General features: G+C 30.0%; 2 protein-coding genes across 2 annotated transcripts; one reads left to right on the forward strand and one right to left on the reverse strand.

Annotated features, from left to right (window-relative positions):
* Positions 1 to 41: 41 nt before the first annotated feature.
* Positions 42 to 2,464, reverse strand: LOC113858718 (GDSL esterase/lipase At1g29670-like). The gene is made up of 5 exons (XM_027491454.1): positions 2,175 to 2,464; positions 1,166 to 1,290; positions 810 to 1,055; positions 457 to 712; positions 42 to 362 (listed from the first exon to the last, which is right to left on the reverse strand). The coding sequence occupies exons 1-5, from the start codon at positions 2,431 to 2,433 to the stop codon at positions 139 to 141; spliced, it is 1,110 nt and encodes a 369-aa protein (XP_027347255.1). The 5' UTR covers positions 2,434 to 2,464; the 3' UTR covers positions 42 to 138.
* An 8,804-nt stretch (positions 2,465 to 11,268) lies between these two features.
* On the forward strand, positions 11,269 to 18,475 carry LOC113860004 (alpha,alpha-trehalose-phosphate synthase [UDP-forming] 1-like). The gene is made up of 17 exons (XM_027492640.1): positions 11,269 to 11,638; positions 11,896 to 11,993; positions 12,172 to 12,560; positions 12,873 to 12,987; positions 13,161 to 13,262; positions 13,352 to 13,502; positions 13,771 to 13,859; positions 14,573 to 14,621; positions 15,342 to 15,442; positions 15,574 to 15,761; positions 16,277 to 16,394; positions 16,624 to 16,797; positions 16,874 to 16,996; positions 17,091 to 17,178; positions 17,347 to 17,477; positions 17,605 to 17,703; positions 18,077 to 18,475. The coding sequence occupies exons 1-17, from the start codon at positions 11,269 to 11,271 to the stop codon at positions 18,473 to 18,475; spliced, it is 2,784 nt and encodes a 927-aa protein (XP_027348441.1).

Consider the following 18,475-nt stretch of genomic DNA (forward strand, 5'->3'; position numbering starts at 1 on the left):
TATAAGAATATGTAACAAAAAGAGAGAAAATTCAAAGCTCTTACGCCTTAAAAGAAACAACACATTTCAAGAACATTTTTAATTGTGGTAGTGGCACACCTTAGTTATGATCACTACCAACTAGACCATGTTTACATATTAGATTTGAGCTAAGCGTTGGATATCAATGGGGTAAGCATCAGATGGAGATTGAGCTCTGTAAGCTCTCTGACCGACAATAACATTGCCAGCCTCAGTTGGATGAAAAGCATCCCAAAACAAGTACTCTCTCCGGTTTTCGCATGGTGTTTGCATTGGCAAACATGTAATTTGGCCATTGTTCCTTCCCACTCCACAGCACCCAGCATTTGTCACTCTGAAACCTGAATATTTATGTCAAAAGAAATGAGTTATTTGATTCTCAAAAAAGTGACTAAAAATCAAAACTAAAAAATGATTTTGTTAGAATATAATTACCATAGGCTTCAGGGTTGCTTATAACATCTTGAAAGATACCATAAGCGTTTATGTAGATAACTCTTGAATCAGGCAACTGGGTGTTAAGCTGATCAGTTAGAGATTTCAATCTGTTGTTGAATATTTGGTTTGCAGCATTGATTCTTTCCACACATGTTCTACCATCTGGGCTGTTTTGGGCCAACTCGTTTGGGCTGCAACCTATTTGGCCTAATCCAAACAATACCATTTTCCTTGCTCCATAATTATACAGTGTCTGAATTAATGACAAAAAAATAAATGGTTACTTGTAATAGAATAATTGATCATGAGGAAAAGGAGGTGCTAAAAGAGAACGAGAGCTAGGGACTAACTTTCAGTTGTTCAGTATATGCTTCAATGAGAACATCAGCATACTGTTCTGTTGTGTACTGTCTGCTGCTGGAATAGAATTGAGGCATGAAATAATTGTTCAGGTAATCGTTGCTACCCAACCCAATTGAATAAATACACTTGCTCAAGTAGTTTGCAGCTGAATCCTCATTTCCCAGTAAATTTACCACCTGGGATACTGTGCTTTGGTAATTTTGCACCTGCCCACTAAAACTAATGCGCCCTCCCTACAATACATATGAACAATTTCAGAACATCAATACCAAATGGTTAACAAATTAATATTAAAAAAAGTGATGTTCAATGAATCAAAATTAATGAAACTATGTATGAGTACCAGTTGCTGGCCAGTTTCCTCTCTAATGCCAGCTGCAGCAGATGCATAATTGACTCCTTTGAGTATGTCATCGCCACTAGCATCAGCATAGGCAGGTATGTAATCATTGAACCCCAAAAGTTCAGCTGTTAAATTTCAACACGAAGTTAAACAAGTGTAGAAGTTCTCTACGTGCTTACAAGCTATGTATCAGAACATTTCGTGTTTGTTTTTACCAAATCAATACTTGTAAATATAAGGATCTGGCATGCAGTAAAATTTTCCCCATGGTGCACTTCCTTTTTTTGTACTTGTACCTCTTTGTCAAAGAACTAGATCAGAATATCATAATTTTCCGTACTTAATGCCCCCAAACAGACCCATGTGCATGGAATTTAAGGCCCAGTCACACACCTTATAAAGAGTAACTGAGAGAGTAGTGCCAACAACAGTGTTCTAGTTCTGTTTTCTTCACTGACATCTGCATGTTACTCCTTTTTTATTTTCACCCGTAAGAAAACTGATGCTTCTTAATTACACCATAGCCTTTCCTTCTAGCTAAAACAGTTGGTGGAAGACGATTATTGTTTGAATTTAGCGTGATACAGCTTGTCATTCATACAACATATTAATGGTCATCTTTGATGCATTACACCGTAGAAAATGGATGCATGCATAGTTGCATACAGAATTTAGCTGCTTTTAGTTATACTTACCTAAGCGGTTGAAAAAATTGGTAGAGCAAAAGATACAAAAACTAATTTATCAATAAAACCGTATAAACCCTTGGATAAAGGCTCGGAAATATATTTTGGGAGCATTTTATAGTCAATTGTCATTGATTCTAGTTATCACTATGATTTTGACAATAATAATAATTACATATGCATGCATAATGTGAAGTTAGTATAAGATCCCATACAAATGTTCTGTGGGGTTATTAACAGCTAGCATAATTGACGTGAATTTGTGCTAAGGTGCAATGCAATTAATATTTATAAGCTAATTAATAAAGAAAGTGCATGCTCACCAATTGCATCAACGGTGGTCTTCCCATTGGAAAACCTTCCAGAAGGTCCACCAGGGAAGTCAATCCCATAAGGAAGGTAATCAGCTCTAGCCAAAGATTGGAGCTGGTTGTTGTTGCCATTATCAACCAAAGAATCACCAAAAATGAAGTAACAAGGCACTTGTGGTGCAGCTCTAACACCACCCCACAAGCCAAGAGTCACAAACATGAGTGCCAACATGTTGAAAGAACACTTGGTTGTGAAATCCACTGATGCCATTGAAGCAAGAAAGATGGGTAGTGAGAAAATGAGGACAAGGGCATGTGAGAGTGAGTGAATGAGGAAGGTGTGGGATGAGTACAAGAATATATAGTAGTAAGATATACAGAACAAGCCATGCTTTGCAGTAGCTTTTACGGTTGGGAAGGTTTGTTAGGTGCATTAAATTGACGCGGATATAATGTGAGATTGAATGAAATGGTCCCATTGCCAATTCCACTACCACCCTACCTGATCTCACTTTAATGTCGACTTGCATTTTGCAGGGATGGAAATTTGGGCATTACAACGACAAGTTCAATATTAATGTGTATATTTAATGTTCAAGTTAATTTTAATAACTTATACACTTCTCGATAAGAAGCATGCTCATGAGTATCTTAAAAGTATCGGTTTGACCATTTAATCTTATATTAATGATCAAACTATATTCAAAATAATTTAATAAATATATATATAAAGACAAAATATATATTTAAATGTTATCACAAATAAATCGGTTAGAATTAGTATGTTGTTTGTTATTAAATTTTAAATGAGTTTTTCTTGGTTAATTAATCTTCATACATTTTTATTTACTGAAGTTTTTTTTAACAGAATCTTCTGTTTCTATTTTTTATATTAGAATCTTCTGCTTCAATATTTCATTTAAAGGTGTTTCAAATATTTTAATAAATTGAGATTAATTTCTTTTAAAAAAAACCACAAAAATATGCTCTACAATATATATTTATCATAAATAGAGAAAAAAATTATATAATAATATAATATAAGCAATTTTACTTTTAAGTTATTCATAAAGTATATGTTATCATTTGATGTTATATTCTTTCAATTTTTGATGAAAATGATATTTAAATATTATTTATTTATTTAATTTCATGCTTGACTAATTATTTAACAATTTTATTAATAAATATATAAAAGATAAGAAATTAAATAGAAATCTTATTTTGTATACGATGGGATAAAGCTTTGTTTAAATTTTAATTTTTAAAAGATAACAAATTATTTACTAAATTTTGTTTAACATATTTTGATATAAATATTTTAATTTATATATATAGTAGACTGTAAAAATGTAAATATCATATGATACTATGTAAAATGTATTGACATTTTATATAATCATAAATAATATGATATTAATATTCATATATATAATCAAAAAGATAGTTATATATTTAATTTTATTATAATCAAAATAATAAATAAAAGATAATTAGTTTTGTAAATGCAGGAATAGACATACTAGTTTAATAGTACTAAGGAACACGAAAGCAGCATGTGTGTAGGGAATTGACTTTGACAGAATAGATGTGTGCAATTAAGATGTCTCCTTCACTGCACTGCACTCCACATGATCCTACTCATCTCATATTAATTGGTCATGCATTTCCCAATAGAGTTACAAATGTGTAAACAATGAGTAATTAAAAGATACTTAGAGAGGAAAGAACATCCTCTAGTTTCATTTCATGTATAAGTTCTTAAGTTTTATTGATATATACTGTACCCATATTATATTGTTTAATATTTTTTTTATTATATTATTATATTTGTTTAACAAAATTAAACAAATATTTTATATTTTTATATTTATTAGTTTAATTTAATAATTGAATTAATAAATATTTTATTTCAATAATTATATTATCTATTAATATAAAATTAACGATAGTAATTTTTTCTAAACATGACAAAATATAAATTTTTTTTAATTTACAATGTGCTTAAAAACTACCTAATAAGATTTAAACATGTATTTTTTAAAATACGTAACTAATCTTTATTAAAAGTAAAATTTAAACTTGCGTTCGTGTAGAATTATTTGGTATTTTGATATTATATTTCAATACTTAGCTTAATTTTTTTTAACTTTAGGAATTATTAAATCTTTAGTTAACACTCTAAAGCAACATTTATTTTAAAATAAAGAGAATATATCTCTATTATAACAATCAAATAATAACTTTAACTCTTATAATATTATTTCTTTAAAAAAATAATAAAATATTTTTTTTTAAATTATAAATAAATATTAAAAAAAATTAATATTACTTTTTCTCTTAAAGCCATTGCATGATCTTTATTATTATTATTATTATTATTATTATTATTATTATTATTATTATTATTATTATTATTATTATTATTATTATTATTATTATTATTATTATACTTTTAGTTTTTCTTGAATTTAAAATTTTAATTTGTTTTAATGTTAAGTAAAATGAATCATAACGAAAAATTGAAAGACTGAAATTTAAGATAAATAAATGATTAATTTTTAAGAAAATTAACACTAACTTAATCTATTAAGAAACTATTTGCAAAAGCAATAAAATTTAAAAATCAATTAAAATTTAGAGTGCCTAATTACAAAAAAATCAATTTTAAAATTAATTAGGACGAAATAAAAATTCAATATATCTATTTATAAGAAACAGGATAAAAATATAAAGAAGCTAAACACTCTTTTTTTTCTAAAAAATAAAATAGAGCATGCAGCCATGCATTAAACTATAAAGGAAAAAACTCAGTTAAAAATACTAAATGGTTATGATTTTATTTTTAGGTCGTAACTGGTTATGATTGTAACTGCACAGTCATGCAGTTGATTTTGAAGTGTAAGAGATCTTGCTCCATAACAAAGGAGAAGGCGATGTTTGCATGAAAGTCAATGTCAATAAATTTTGTGTATAGAAGAGGTTAACTTTGCCTATTATTACCTAAAATTCCAAGTGCCAACTGAAACATACATGCATGAAGATTCACCAAACACCGAACATGAACCCATTTAACAATGGATAGTGTGGTTCCAATTGTGTTCGGAGTTACCCACCGGATTCAACTAGCAGCAGCGAGGAATGGAACAGGATCCCATTATATGATGCACCACCACATGCTCAGAATACGCTCGTCCTTTTCTACTCACCTTTCCTTTTTAGTTGCATGAAATGGTAATCTGAATAATTATAGACACAAAACAATACAATTCTATTCATTAAAATTTGAAATTAAAATTATAGATTAAGCTGAAAAATTCATGTAAGTAAAGAACTGCATGAATGGTTTGCTGCATTTACTATCTGCTCCAAAGTCAACCTGATAAGCAGAAAATAATTGAAAACGCGTGATGAGCAAAGAGAATACAAACTGCTGAGTGGATGTTTGAAGCAATAGACACTTTTCACCCCCAACGAACCCAACTTTAGGACAAGTGTTCTATGGACTCAAATTTGGTCATTGGAAGCCATGCAATTAGTATCATTAATGTTGATGGGTTAAAGAATTTAATGACTTTGGCCAAGTCACACCGAGTAACGTGCTTCGTTTTTAGTAGTAATTATTATGCATTTAAGGCAAAAAGTCACACTCCTCTGTCTTCATGTTTTGTTACGCTGCTTTGTGCAAGTTGCTGTTGACGTTTGCCTTGGGATTAGCTTTCTGGATGCAACTCCAACACATCATTTTTGTAATCAATATTTGTTCCCTATAAATATTTTTTTTGGTACTGTTGTCATCTTTTTTTCACAGTTCTATTATTTGAGCTAGTAAAATTGATATCGAATATAATATTATGTATCATCATTTTTATCTTTTATCTACCTTAGAAATCTTAAAAATACATTCCAAATATATTTAAAAAAGAGCTAAAAATCATTTAGAACAAGTGATTAAATATCTGTGTTGATGAGAGGGGTTTGGTTTAAAAAACATTTTATAAACAACTGCAGTGTTGATTTTGTTTCTAATACTTGTGGACGAGCATGGTTGGTGCTGAAGAATTGAAATATTATATACAAAATGTTTTATGTGAAAAAGTTCCTACCTAATACTCTATAGTAGAAGCTATCATATTTTTGGCCTATGAGCACCCATGACCCACCACCACATGCTGATAATAATGAGTTATGACCCATTGTCGAGGGGAAGTGTGCTGCAACCTTCACTTCAACAATGAACAATGCTAGGCTGTTATGCATTCAAAGTCCAAGTCTCCAACAGTTACATACATAGAGCCTACTAAGACTAAGAATAACCCTATCCATTATTTTGATTTGTCCTCGGACGAATCTCTATTATAATTTGTCAACATCTTTTTGCTGTAATATACGTTTTCAAAATGATATTTATTATTTAATATACAGTATCAATTATATGAATATATCACTAAATAATTAAGATTTTTTTTTACTATATGTTCATGAACATATGTTATAAAATGTTATTTAATATACATGATCAATAATATGAATATGTTTTTTAAGTATCTTAAATTACAAAAAAAAAAAAAACCATTAAATGACTCGTTATTTTTATACAATAAATATTTCTTTTAATTTAATTGTATTTTTTATATCCCTAATTTAGATTGTGTTTATTTTGGTTTTTCAAGTGCTTTTTTAATTTTATCTAATTAAGCCTCTTTATTTTTAAAATTTAGCAAAAATATTTAAATAGTTTTTTCTTCTAAAACTCCTAAAGCGTCATTTTTTCTAGAAATATCTATAAAAAATTTATTAAATTATCTTTTATTCAAATTTAATCATCTAAATTATCAAATCCAAATCAAAAGAGTTCTTGTTTTTTATATATTATCTTAATTATGCATATTAAATATTGTCAAAATTTAATAATTATGAGAATATAATTAAATATTCTTAATTTTATATATTTTAAAAATATATATTACTTAAGTTTGATTTACATAAATAATGTATCAAATATTTTTATTAAAAAATATTAAATAGTTTAAAAATAATATAACTAGTATAAGTTATTTCTAAACACACGCTACTTATTTTATTTTTTTTAGAAGTAAGGTTGTTTAGTTTTAAAAAGTATTTTTTTTATTTTTATTACCATTTTTATTTTGTGCAAAAATTTGTAAAAATAAATTTTAAAAATTTTGTATTCATTATTTTTTGCCTAAATCTTTAAGAAAAAGTGACAACTTTATGATTAAAAATAAAATATTTTTAAAACTAAACAACTTCTTAATTCCCCTCATATATCCCTTTTGTATATTCATCTTCTTTAAGCTTTGCTAGTGAATAACATAAATTTCCAACGTCTTAGATATAGTTTGAAATCAATTTTTCCTTCTGAATAATTGTGACACAAGTATTGGATATATAATTTTGATGATGAAGGATTAAATTATTGGAGCATGTGCTGGATTATACATTCCCTTATCATATATATTAAATTGAAGTGAGTACAAAATACTTTGATTGAATTGATACCTATTTCAACATGTGCCACTTTTTAACATGTTATAATTTGATTGATGGACAATTGATAGTTCGAGTTCTCTGATTCTTACCTTTATATATATATTGTCAAATCCTGGCCATAGAAGTTTTTTTTTTCTTATTTTATTACATCAACTCTTTAAAAGTTATGTTTCTTTCTTTAGTAAACATTTTGAAACATATGTTGAAATCTTCTTTATTTGGTTTTCTGGTTATTATTTTCTTCGAGATGTCTTTAATTTAATATGCTTTAACTATTTTTCATTGATTAATTTTATTTTATTGCTCTGAATAATATATATGTAATAAGAATTAGTCACTCTTAATATAGATTTAGTTAATTAACTGACCCTAAAAATTTCACTCAAATTAAATTCATTTAAAATATTAAGATTTATAAATAAATAAAATATAAACTATATTTACTTTCAAATTCTTTTAACTTTTTACATGAAATTAAAATAAGAAAAAATTTATTAGATTTAATATATTTTTACTTGACAATAATATAAATTTAAATTTAAAATATTAAGATTTATAAATAAATAAAATATCACTGTTGTTTGGCTCCTTAATACTTGTGAATCGAACTCTTTATTGCTTTTGTAACGGGCACACTTGCCTTTTAAGTGATTTAATAGACAAGTTAGTTTAAGAATATAACTAAAATATTTATAAAATTTAAATATTTTTTAGAGCAAATTTCTTAAACTAAGTTAAAGTTAATTTGTTTTTAATGTAGTAATAGAGCTTAATAAGTCTTGGCATGAACAATATTTCTTTCTCTATACTATGAATGTTCATGTTCATCATCCTTTTGGCAAAAGCCACCACAAGAGGCTAGAGTTTTTCTTGTGAATGTTGATATCAAGTTAAAAGCTTAATTGACAATGACAATAGGGTTCCTAACCGGAGGCCAAATTTGAAGGAGACTATCTTCTTCTGTTCCATCATCACAAGGACTCCAAAAAAATAAAGTGGATATACCAAAAGAAAAAAATTAGAAGTGTTAATATGTGGGTTATTGTTTACAATATTTCAATTTAATAAATTCTTTATCCTTTTTCTTTTAGATATTTTAGTTTACAAAAGAAGTTGAGATCAGTGTGTTTAGATAAATAATTTAATTAAATTTTTATTTAATAAATTTTTTATTCTATGAAAATTTATGTCACAAAATCTGATAATTGAATTTAAAATTTAATTTAGGCACATTGTTGTCTAATCCTAAATTGTTATATAAGTAAGAATAATTGACTTATGCAATAACTAATATAAAAGTTATATCTCTAATACATTTAAATTAATTGACAGTATAATTTTTTTTATATACTCATAGCGCACTAAAACTAAATTCTTAAATTTATTAAATAAGAATTTTTGTCAACAAGTTTATTAAAACAAAAAAATTATAAATTATTTTTATAAATCCTTTCAAATGTTCCAATAATTTTAAAGATGGATATCATACAGGAGAAAGAAAGCTTTAAAGGGTCATTTAATGGTTAAGATACGAGGATGAAATTCAATAACTTATACTATTATATTTTATTTTCAATATTTATTAAACATATGATATGGTGACTTATCTTATTGTTATCATATCTTATACAAATTATTAAAATTTTCATCCTAACAAATGCGACAGGTTAAGAATTATAAGAATATAATAATTTTTTCCCTTTTTCCTCTTACTTGTACTTTATACTTTTCTTATATTTTATAAAAAAATAAAATATTTAAAAATATAATTTTAATGTTTTTTAGAAAAAAATATATATGAACTTTATTTTTAATAAAATATATTTTTATAAAAAATACTTTTTTTATAAAATATAATTTTAATTTTCTATTTAATGATGATTTATCACAAAAAAATAATTGTACAAGTTTAAGAAAATTATTTTAATTTAATATCAAATTTTTAATATTATGTGTACACAAAAATATTTTCAATTTTGATAATTTTTGAAAATATATTTTTATTTAAAATTCAAGATGTTAAATTTTAATTTATTATTTAAATAAATTTATACTTTATTCTATTATTTTTTTCTTATCTCAAATATTAAGCAATATGACATAATATTATTTTCTTTATTAACTTAATATATATTAAATATAAAATAAAATAAGAGTCCATCCTTCATTTATCATTTTTATCTTTACATAGTATGGCAGAATTGGAAGGAATTTGAATAGCATTTGGAACTGTTTCAAACTCTTGAGTTGACCGCAGCGGCCTATTTTGAAGAAAGAAAATGAATGCATATTTGTAGTCGATGCAGATCTTACGATTCATTAATTCCCTAAAGTTAGGCCAAGAAAAGAGGATATAAAACCCCCAAACAAATCAAATCTTGGTGGGGTCCATATCCCCATTTTCATGCTTATTTTGGTTTTTGTTTCACTCAAATGAGTAGATCAATTTACCAAAACATAATCTTTTAAGAATTTAATTAGACTTCATAGATATAAAAAAATTAATTTTTTTAATTTATTTTTGAAAACATATAATAAGAAATTAATAAATTATAAAATATTATTAGGAATTATAACATTTAATGTTATTGATGTTTTCATTGATTTCCTATAAGTTGGCTAAGGTATTTGACACGTTTAAGTTTGGTTTGTTGTGACCTGTAATCTGCATGGCTATGAACAAGGCTTAGGGAGTTAATGTACAATACATGTTCTCTCTATTTTCCTTCTGAATCCCTATAATCATTTATACCCTTTATCTCATTATCGAATGGATAATCTTTCTTGTTCCATCATGGTCTCCACTCACCACCCTTTTATCACTTCTACGAAACACGCTATATGAAACAATGTGGTGTCGAGGACATTAGTGTGAATTGTGCAGTGAAATAAATCATCTTAAGAGATCTTCTTCCAATTATCAGGTTACATCCTCCCTGTAATGGGCCTCTTTTGTCTTTCAGATTTTTTAACAAAGCAATGTCTCATGTATAATTATATTGATCATCGCCTCTTGTCATTTTATCCATTATTGTAAATGTTATATATACAATTATATTAATTTTTCCCCTTTCAAATTCATTTTAAACATATTTCTATGCTTTTATCTCGATTCAAATTCAGGTATCAAAACCAATTTTTGTCACCCTTGTCCTGGTAATTCTCTAATGTGATAAGAAACGTATCAATTATATTTATGCATGATGATTAGTTCACACGTTTGCCTTGAAGCATAGCATCAGTAAGATTTCTTTCAATGTCAAATAGAAAGTTTGATTTTACATATAGAGACATTCAACATTGACTAATGACAATACAATACGTGGATCAAAGCATACTTGTTGGTTCTCTTGAGTGCAATTTCGCATTTAGTTAGCAATGGAATGTGACTGAACTTGGGGAAAATGTGTAAAAAATTGATTGGGATGTGCAACTATTTCCGCGTTTGTTTGAGAAAGTGATTGAGCATTATCAATTGTTGAATACTTGGATGTAGGAAAGATAATTTAACATTTTGAGTGAGTATATTATCTTTGTAGAAATCATCAAATAAGTGATAAAGACTTAACATGGAAATTTACAGGCCAATCGTATGCCAGGGAACAACTATAACTGCATCCCTTTAACACCAAGGTCTAGATTGGAAAGGCTTCTGAGGGATAGAGAGCTAAGGAAAACCTTCAGATATATTCCACCAACCGAGGAAGCAAGAGATGGCAACAAAGAGGGAGAACAATGCTTAAGTGAGAATGAAGTTTCAGGAATTCATAATGAGGAGGAGGTCACGGAAACGATTGCAGATGCAAGAGGTTTTACTGATAGAAGTCAAAGGCAAGATGAAAGGCCAAACAAACAACGTTTGTTGGTAGTAGCTAACAGGTTGCCTGTGTCTGCTGTTAGGGAGGGTGTGGACTCATATCACCTTCAGATCAGTGTAGGAGGGCTAGTCAGTGCACTTCTAGGCAAGAAAAAGTTTGTCACCTTGCATTAATTGTTTTTTATTTTGGTGTTGTTTATTGATTTGTTTCTGATTCCTGTATGTATTGTAAGCTTGTAACTCAGCTTGCGAATCAGTAACCTTTGTTTATGATTCGTAGGGGTCACAACAATGATTGTTATCTTCACATCATTCTAATAATAACTGATTACTTATAGAAATAGATTGGATTTTGCTATTTTCAAAGTGAAGGTTGTATCAAGCTGCTTGTTTCTGTTGAAGGTATAAAGGAGTTTGACACAAGATGGATTGGGTGGGCTGGTGTAAATGTGCCTGATGATGTTGGTCAGAAAGCATTGACTAAAGCTTTAGCTGAAATGGTATTGAATCTTCTCTGCTTTATGGTTCAACTATGTGTCGTTAAATTTATGATTCACAAGCATGAAAATATATCATGTGATCAATGTAGTGATAATCAAGCTTGTTTCCCTGTGCAATATTAAAGACACACACAAACCATCAATATTCTGTTCCCTAATAATGCATTGTTAACCGCAGAGGTGCATCCCAGTATTTCTAGATGAGGAGATAGTTAATCAATACTATAATGGTTACTGCAACAACATCTTATGGCCTCTATTTCATTACCTTGGACTTCCACAAGAAGATCGACTTGCAACCACCCGCGGTTTCCAATCTCAATTTGATGCATATAAGAGAGCAAACCAAATGTTTGCTGATGTTGTAAATAAGCATTACGAGGAAGGAGATGTTGTTTGGTGCCATGATTACCACTTAATGTTCCTTCCAAAATGTTTAAAAGAATACAATGACAAAATGAAAGTTGGCTGGTTCCTCCATACACCCTTCCCTTCCTCAGAAATACATAGAACTCTTCCATCAAGATCAGATCTGTTGAGATCTGTACTTGCTGCTGACTTGGTGGGGTAAGTTATTCATGCATCTCCAACTTGATGTTGTTTATAGTCATAGATTTACTTGATAAATTTCTTTGATAAAAAGGTATCAATAGCATGCACTCAAAACAAGCAAATTATGTTCAACAAAGTAAGGTGTATACACTTTAACAAGTCCATAAGTCTCTACTAAATTTATCTTCCACCTCAAGATTTATAAATCTTGCTTATTGATTGCACTGTTTAGTCAAAAATATCATGTGGTAAGTATGTTGCTATGATTTTTCATTACTAGAGTCATTTTATCTGATGTGATGATTTTAAGCACTGGTCTGCATCCAGATTCCATACTTACGATTATGCAAGGCATTTTGTTAGTGCTTGTACTCGTATTCTTGGACTTGAAGGTACACCTGAAGGAGTAGAAGATCAAGGGGAGCTTACCCGTGTGGCTGCGGTATATTTTCACATTACCTTTCTGTTACTAGTTCTCTACTTAGAACTGAAAAACTGGAATTTTATCTCGTGTTGAATGTTTAACAGTATTGAATGGCTTTACCAATGAATATGAACTCCCTATTTTCCTTCTCATGATGACAATGTTTTATTTTTGGGAGTGTGAAACTTCAGTTTCCTATTGGGATTGACTCTGATCGATTTATTCAAGCCCTTGAACTCCCTGAAGTTCAGGATCACATGAAAGAACTGAAAGAAAGATTTGCAGGCCGCAAGGTAAGAGCCATATGTTGGTGTTCTACATCTTCTTCTCTCTGATAAATTTGAAACATTTGAATCACTTGAAGTTTCTATCAAATGGACAGGTAATGTTAGGTGTTGATCGTCTTGATATGATAAAAGGCATTCCCCAGAAAATCTTGGCATTTGAAAAGTTCCTTGAGGAGAATTCACACTGGCGCGATAAAGTTGTATTGCTGCAAATTGCTGTTCCTACCAGGACAGATGTTCCTGAATGTATATTACTTCTTTAGGCTTGTTAATTATATCTTGAAGCAATTTTATCCATTCATTGAGACTCTTGTTATTCATCTTAGTTTATTTATATGCATTTTGTTTCATGTTTGAGACACAACTTGTCCTGCAAATAAAACAATAGCTTGTACAGTCTCTTGTTTTTTATATTTATGATTTTCAGTGTATCTTTATTTTCCTTTCTTTTCTCTCTTGTAGTTTACTCTTTATCTATGTTGGTTATGATATTTTTAACTTAATGCTTTGACAGATCAAAAGCTTACGAGCCAGGTGCATGAAGTTGTTGGACGCATCAACGGAAGATTTGGAACACTAACTGCCGTCCCAATACACCATCTGGTTGGTGTTTTAAACATTACTTATGGTTGTAGGTATAGATGTCTTGATTGGTATGTGATGATGCAAGTATCATGAGTTTATAAGCGATTATCTATTATTTGAAATCTGATTGAAAGAATAAAATTTCTCATATCTCTATTATATATGAACCGATTCCCATTAATAAGATTTGAACTATTCACCTCTGATACAGTAAGAGAAAAACATGTATTATGTCCTATACATGATCCAGTTGATTATGATGCTGCCATCAACAAGCTGCAAATGCAAGTATTTGACCTGAGTTACTTATTTTAAATTTGTTATTCTCAACTGGTGTTTTGAGCTAAATTCTCTCGCTAGTTTACTGTTAATCTTTATCGCAAACATACTCATGGAATTCACTTCTTCATCACTCTTATTTGACCAAGTGACTTAAGACAGATGTGCAAAAGGAATGAAAATTAATCAAGTATTCTTTGCAAATATTCAAATAACTGTTGTGGCTGCTCTTTGCACACACTATTCATGCATTTTGACTTGTTCATTACGCGTCCTTCCCTTGAATGGCCTAAAATATTAGGATGTAGTAATTATCATTGCAAATCTTTCCTCAGAAGAAGTGACAAATGAAATGGAGTGATGCGTTTATTTCAGATCATACACAAACATTTGTTATTGTTATTAAGCTGATCATGTGAAGATTTCTGAACCATCTCTTTCTATGGTTACAGGACCGGTCACTTGACTTCCATGAATTATGTGCACTATATGCTGTTACCGGTACTCATTTTCTGCCACAACATAATATTTAGTTCATGTTGTCCTTGTTTATTCCAAGTACTAACATTTTTTACATCCAAGAAGTGTGATATTTCGCTAGTGATTGGTGAAAGACCCAATCTGTAGGACATTCATTTGAGTTATTTGAAAGTTCATTTCAGTATCTTTACAAACTCTTCCTATGTTCTTTAATATGCTTCACATTTTTTAACTCCTCTGTTCATAACATACTTAATCTCCTGCAAGAACAATTTGAACTGATTGATATTTAATTATGTTTTTTGGCCATTGATGATCTCATATTTCTTTCACTGCTTGTTAACTTTTTTGAAATCATCAAGAAAAGAATAATTGAAGTATGTCAACTTATTGTTGTTTCAAATTCTTTGAACCAAGTACTAGAATTCAAAAAACATGAATTGTGAAATACATGCACCATATAATGTAAATGGAAAAAAATGTATAGAACAAAACTCACAATTATGTATCTTTGTAGTTGCATTTGAACTATACTTCCTGTCATACAAATCTCTTTTCCTTGCTGCCTTTCTTCTCCTTTATGTATTTAAGGATTGACCTTACCTATTCTAGGTATCAGAAAATGGCAACAGGTCCAGCATATCTTCTTAATATTATATTATAAAATGCATTTTAAGTAGTTTTATTGAATTAAATATTCAGCATCCATGTATGTATCAGTCTGACCTGCATCTTATCTAGATGTAGCACTTGTGACATCTTTAAGGGATGGAATGAATCTTGTCAGCTATGAATTTGTTGCATGTCAAGCTTCCAAGAAGGGGGTTCTCATTTTAAGTGAGGTAATTCATTTTTCTTTATGTCTTTCTTTTTTAACTCCATCTCTTGGGTAATTGCTCTTTGTATTTGAGAAAGCAGTACCTTGTGTTTTACTAAGATGACCATAATTTGAATTCTTTGTATTTGGTATCAGTTTGCAGGCGCAGCACAGTCTCTTGGCGCTGGTGCTATCTTGGTAAATCCATGGAACATCACAGAGGTTGCTGCTTCTATTGGTTATGCTTTGGATATGCCGGCTGATGAAAGAGAAAAACGGCATCAGTTTAATTTCAAGCATGTGACGACTCACACATCACAAGAATGGGCTGCAACTTTTGTGAGGTTTTAATCTCTTAAAATTTCTTGCATGGTGTTTTTCTTGAAGCAATTTTATTCCTTACTTTATTTTTCTTGTAAAACCACCATCCTACCTGCAATAGAATGCATGAGGTGGAACAGTTACAGGTAAAAACTTCATGCCTTGAGACTGCTAATAACCTATTTTCCATTACATTGTTTTGACGAAACTATTGGCTGCTATAGCATGGCAATGAAAATTGAGAAATTCTGTTTTATGATATGCTTAGTCAGATATGTTTAATGTAAAAGTAGATAGAAGAAAAGTTTTAGCAGTTTTTTTTCCTTTTCTTGTTTTAAACATTTCAGTTTGAGATTAATAACTTATTATGTAGTTAATCAAATACTACCAATGAAAAAAAAATGAAATTCTGTTTTTGAAATATTGGATGCTCCTAATCCTTTAAATTTTGACCAGACCTTTTCTGTGAAGTTCAGTACCACTTCTTATGCATTCCATGATTATTTTTTCTAATTACACAGGTTTTATTTTTACACAGTGAACTGAATGATTCCATTGTTGAAGCTCAGCTAATGACAAGACAAGTTCCTCCAGTACTTCCTAACAAAGTGGCAGTTGACTGTTACTCAAAATCCAATAACCGGTTAATCATACTGGTAAGCCATTAGATCACCAAACACTAAATAAAGGAATGTTCCCCCTACTTTGCGCAATAATTGTTATGCTTACATTTGTAAATACAAACCAACTTGACTTTGCAAACACAAGAGGACTTATGTGTTTCCGCTTTCTTTTTTTTTAATAAGTGATAAAAATCACCTTCTCACCAACATATGTAGTTCTTTCTCACTAACATAATATCATTTTGCCACTACTTCACTGCAGGGTTTCAATGCCACATTGACTGAACCAGTGGATGCCCTTGGAAGAGGTGGTCAAATCAGAGAACTGGAACTTAAATTGCACCCAAATCTGAAGGAATCTTTAAAGAAGTTGTCTGATGATCCAAAGACAACAATAGTTGTTCTGAGTGGGAGTGATAGAGCTGTCCTGGACAAAGTATTCTCAAGAACAGTTCATCTATTTTTGAATTTTCATTAACATTTGCTTTTGGACTAACAACTACTTTGTGCAGAACTTCAGTGAATTTAATATGTGGTTGGCAGCAGAAAATGGGATGTTTTTGCGATGTACTTCAAGTGAGTGGATGACAACTATGCCTGAAAATTTAAACATGGATTGGGTTGATAGTGTGAAGGTAGATTGGCTAGATGAACACAAAGTGCTTCTTGTACCAAGTTCCTTTGTTTTCATTCAAACCTGAACCTTTTCTTATTTCTACAAATTTTCAGCATGTTTTTGAGTATTTTACTGAAAGAACTCCACGGTCTCATTTTGAGCTTCGTGAGACTTCAGTTATATGGAATTACAAGTATGCAGGTGTGTGACAACATTCTCTGACCATCTTCCCTTTTCCTTTTCAATATTCTAATAAGATATTTGCATTGATATGCATCATCTTTCTACTCCCCCCCCCCCCCCCCAATTCCAATTAAAGTGAGATCCTTTTATGGTTAATTGATAATTTATTTTAACTACTAATATTAGATGTTGAGTTTGGAAGGATTCAAGCAAGAGATCTGCTTCAGCATCTATGGACAGGGCCAATATCAAATGCATCTCTTGATGTTGTCCAAGGTGGTCGATCAGTTGAGGTCCGGGCTGTTGGCGTGTCAAAGGTACAAGCAATTTCAGTTGGCTAGTAGAGTCTCTCACCAAACCTTTTCTGTTCAGAAGCTTTATTTCTTCTGCATGCTATAGGACCTGACTTTTTTTTTTGTATTCCTACTTGGTATTTTGATATAGGGAGCAGCTATTGATCGTATCCTGGGAGAGATAGTTCACAACAAAGGCATGAAGGCACCAATTGATTATGTCCTATGCATTGGACACTTTCTACCAAAGGTGCTCTTTATTTGATTTTCTATTCTTAGTTTTGGCTTTGTCTTGTTAGTGCTCTTAAGCTGTTTATCACTAAAAGTAATAACATTTTTGCTTATGATGGTTTGGTAGCAATCCTAAGAACTCAGTAGTTATTGTAAACCTTGATTGTAAAGATTAGAATGAAATTCTTAGGGAATAATGATTTTAGATTGATCTAAATCAAAACAAAATGACATGCCAAGTTCATGTTTAGTTCAACTCATTATAGAAAAACAATTGCTTATTTCCATAAATTTAAGTTGAATCAAACAATCTACAAGCTTTTGTACATCCTTTTATATGATTAAGGCAAATAATGGTTTACAAATTTAGTGGTGGAAATAAATTGTTTCAGGATGAAGATGTCTATAAATTTTTTGAGCCAGACCTCCCTTCTGAATCATCTTCAATACCTATGTTATCCAAATCCAAGTCTTACAGGCCATCAAATTTGCCAAAGTTTACAGCCAGCAAAACTGGATCTAAGGCAATCCGCTACAAGAAACAACGTTCATTATCAAATATAGAAAGGAGACAAATTGATCATGCAAGTGGTGATCCTTGGAGAGCAACATATTGTGACAGAATATCACCACATGAGGGTTCTTCAGTGCTTGATCTAAGAGGTGATAACTACTTCTCTTGTGCTGTTTCACGAAAAAGATCAAACGCACGCTACCTTCTTAAAACCTCAGATGATGTTGTCAACCTCTTAAGTGACTTGGCAGATCATGCTTCATCACCAACAACTTAA

This window comes from Abrus precatorius, unplaced genomic scaffold (genome assembly GCF_003935025.1).
Source record: "Abrus precatorius isolate BTA unplaced genomic scaffold, Abrus_2018 Scaffold2, whole genome shotgun sequence".
In the NCBI taxonomy this organism is placed as follows: domain Eukaryota; kingdom Viridiplantae; phylum Streptophyta; class Magnoliopsida; order Fabales; family Fabaceae; genus Abrus; species Abrus precatorius.

What these genes read in the sequence shown, in the direction of transcription:
- LOC113858718 (XM_027491454.1), bottom strand. Translation starts at nt 2,433, where the DNA reads ATGGCATCAGTGGATTTCACAACCAAGTGTTCTTTCAACATGTTGGCA. An exon ending in GACCACCGTTGATGCAATTG is followed by an intron (nt 1,291 to 2,174) that starts GTGAGCATGCAC and finishes GAAATTTAACAG; the next exon opens with CTGAACTTTTGGGGTTCAAT. An exon ending in AGGAAACTGGCCAGCAACTG is followed by an intron (nt 1,056 to 1,165) that starts GTACTCATACAT and finishes TATGTATTGTAG; the next exon opens with GGAGGGCGCATTAGTTTTAG.
- LOC113860004 (XM_027492640.1), top strand. Translation starts at nt 11,269, where the DNA reads ATGCCAGGGAACAACTATAACTGCATCCCTTTAACACCAAGGTCTAGA. An exon ending in CTTGCTGCTGACTTGGTGGG is followed by an intron (nt 12,561 to 12,872) that starts GTAAGTTATTCA and finishes GTCTGCATCCAG; the next exon opens with ATTCCATACTTACGATTATG. An exon ending in ATAGAGCTGTCCTGGACAAA is followed by an intron (nt 16,798 to 16,873) that starts GTATTCTCAAGA and finishes TACTTTGTGCAG; the next exon opens with AACTTCAGTGAATTTAATAT.